The following is a 2,613-nucleotide window of genomic DNA, read 5'->3' on the forward strand; positions in this document are numbered from 1 at the left end:
TTACTTATGAGTTATGATTAATACTTTTATCGTAAAGTTAAAGTATACTATTATACTTTAAAGTCTAGGAGCTACTGACGGTTTGACCTCATCTATTTTAGCTTCCTTGAAATATGTATAGGTTTATAGCTAATAGAATCGGGCCTGCTGGATACAATAGAAAAATCGGCTGATTCGTAAACCAGCTTGGGAGAGGAGGTGTCTCAAAAATCAACTGACCCTTGCGCCTCAGCCACCAACACCAAATGATTTGAAATAATTAAATTATGTTATGTAAAAAACAATTACACATTATATAAGCTAAACAATTTATAAACAATTTCATAATTTTATAATTTTATTGTTTTTTACATGTAGAATCTGAATTTTAATAAGCCGATTTTTTTATCGTATTTTGCAGGCCCGACTCTATTACCTATTAAAATTTGAAGGAAGCTAAAATAGGTGAGATCAGACCGTCAGTAGCTCCATGTCTATTATATTCTAAAGAAATGGGTAATAGATTGAATTTTTATTTTAAAAAATCGGTAGCAAAAATGATAAATTTGCATGTAAATAAAATTAATAATAATATGGGGTAAATATTTAAAGGTTAAAAATTTTAATGAACACAAGGACCCTTCTGTCTACGTTGTGACAACGTAATAAGATTAAAATTTTTAAGTAATAAGAATTTATTTAAGTTAACAAAATGTCAAAATGTTACAGAAATTACTGTTGGCTTTGCCATTTTCAGCCACTATATAGCTATTGTTTTTGTTTAATTTTATACGACTCAGGTTGGCTTCGTTATTATAGTAGAGTAAATTATTTATAGGTACCTACGTGTAAAATATATTATGTAAAATGTACATACCTGAAAGAGCTTGAACTGCTTAATTTTATGTTCTTTTTAGTTGTATTTTGGTGCATGTAATAAATAAAATCAAAAAAATATTAAAATATTACAAAATGTATATCAACCTTTGATATTTTTCCTGAATAAAATTATACAAAATAATTCCTCAAAATACAATATGATATTATATTGCATCTATTAATATGTATATTTAAAATGAATAATTTTCATTTTTATATTTTTGATTTCGACATTATTATCTACTTTTAGTTATACATTTTTATACCTTCATAAAAATAAATATTTCAAATCACATACGTACCACATTAGTTTAGACTACCATCTTATATTTAAAATGTGTTTTTCTATGTAAAAATTAAAAATTAAATGATTTAATATATTTATATAAATTATATTATATCTATATAATATTATATTATATGTAATTAATTTCATCAATGACTATATTTATACAGACTTATTATATGCCTTTGTAATTAAAAAGTAATTAGTTAAATATTTATTTAAAAAGTCTATAATTATGGAATTGAATAAAAACTATATACAGATACCTTTATATAAACAAAATGTAATTTTTAAATACAATTTTCACCAATACCTACCTAATAATCATATTCTGAACAAAAATTAATATTATATAACTGTACTTCTGTAGGTATTTAATATTTTCGGTACAGCATTTGTTGTTACTTTATTGTAATAATATTTATTTAGAAAATCAGGAAAAATAATCGCATACAACATTTAAGCATATTTTGGCTTTCATAATTTTTTAATGTTATAGTTAATTATTTTTAAAAAAAAAATGTATTTATATGATGATACTGTAAACATATAAGTTATTTAATCAAGCAAATTTATTTAATTGATACTGGTAGGTAATACTATTTTAATCATCCGAAAACTTAAAAACGCAGTCCCCGTTAGCGGATCGGGTTAGTCCATCCGAACAAGCAGAATTCTTGTTTGTAGGATTTATAAAAAATCTTGTCTGAAGCGTATCTGATTCAGTTGTTTTCTGGATATCCATAGTCAGAAATTTCTTGGTTACAGTACCAGTACCGTTTGACTTGGTATACTTCTGAGTTGTATTACTCGTATGAAACATATTGGTATTTGTGGTAGTACTGTTTGATCTTCCGCACATTTTCTTTCTAGTACATTCAGGAAACTGTTTGGCATTTCGTCCTACGGGAGCGTTCGACGTGGTAATGTTGATTTTTGTAGTACCTTTGATTTTTGTAGAACCGTTGATTTTTGTAGTACCGTTGATTTTTGTAGTACCGTTGATTGTTGTAGTACCATTGATCCGATTTTGGTGTTTGCAATTGAGATTTTTATTAGTCGACGTTTCATGCACGTGTCTCGCGTATAATGAGGTAGCTACAAAAGTCAGCAACAGTAGCAAAATTGATAATTTCATTGTTATTTCATTGTTATTGTAACGTTTTTTCACCAACTACTTTTTCATCACTCACCATGTGGCGATCAAAAACAAGACTGATTTCAAATCATCGCCACTGGGCGCATGTAATGCACGTATACGTATTTGAACCGCTGCATGTAAAATATGCATAGTAAAGAACATGGCCCCCACCTTTTTAGACTAGTCGATATAAAATATTACCCATTAATAATTACCATCGATATAAAATATTACACATTAATAATTATCATCGATATAAAATATTACACTTAATAATCATCACCGATAATAATATCTATTATACACAATAGGTATAATATGAGATTAG

The 2,613-nt window shown here is 26.9% G+C and overlaps 1 protein-coding gene across 1 annotated transcript; it reads right to left on the reverse strand.

The window, feature by feature from the left end:
- Window positions 1-1,613: 1,613 nt before the first annotated feature.
- LOC132948893 (uncharacterized) lies at window positions 1,614-2,404 on the reverse strand. Its single transcript, XM_061019578.1, has one exon. It carries the CDS (start codon window positions 2,280-2,282, stop codon window positions 1,749-1,751), a length of 534 nt encoding a protein of 177 aa, XP_060875561.1. The 5' UTR covers window positions 2,283-2,404; the 3' UTR covers window positions 1,614-1,748.
- Window positions 2,405-2,613: the final 209 nt, after the last annotated feature.

The sequence above is a fragment of the Metopolophium dirhodum genome, chromosome 7 (assembly GCF_019925205.1).
Source record: "Metopolophium dirhodum isolate CAU chromosome 7, ASM1992520v1, whole genome shotgun sequence".
Lineage (NCBI taxonomy): Eukaryota > Metazoa > Arthropoda > Insecta > Hemiptera > Aphididae > Metopolophium > Metopolophium dirhodum.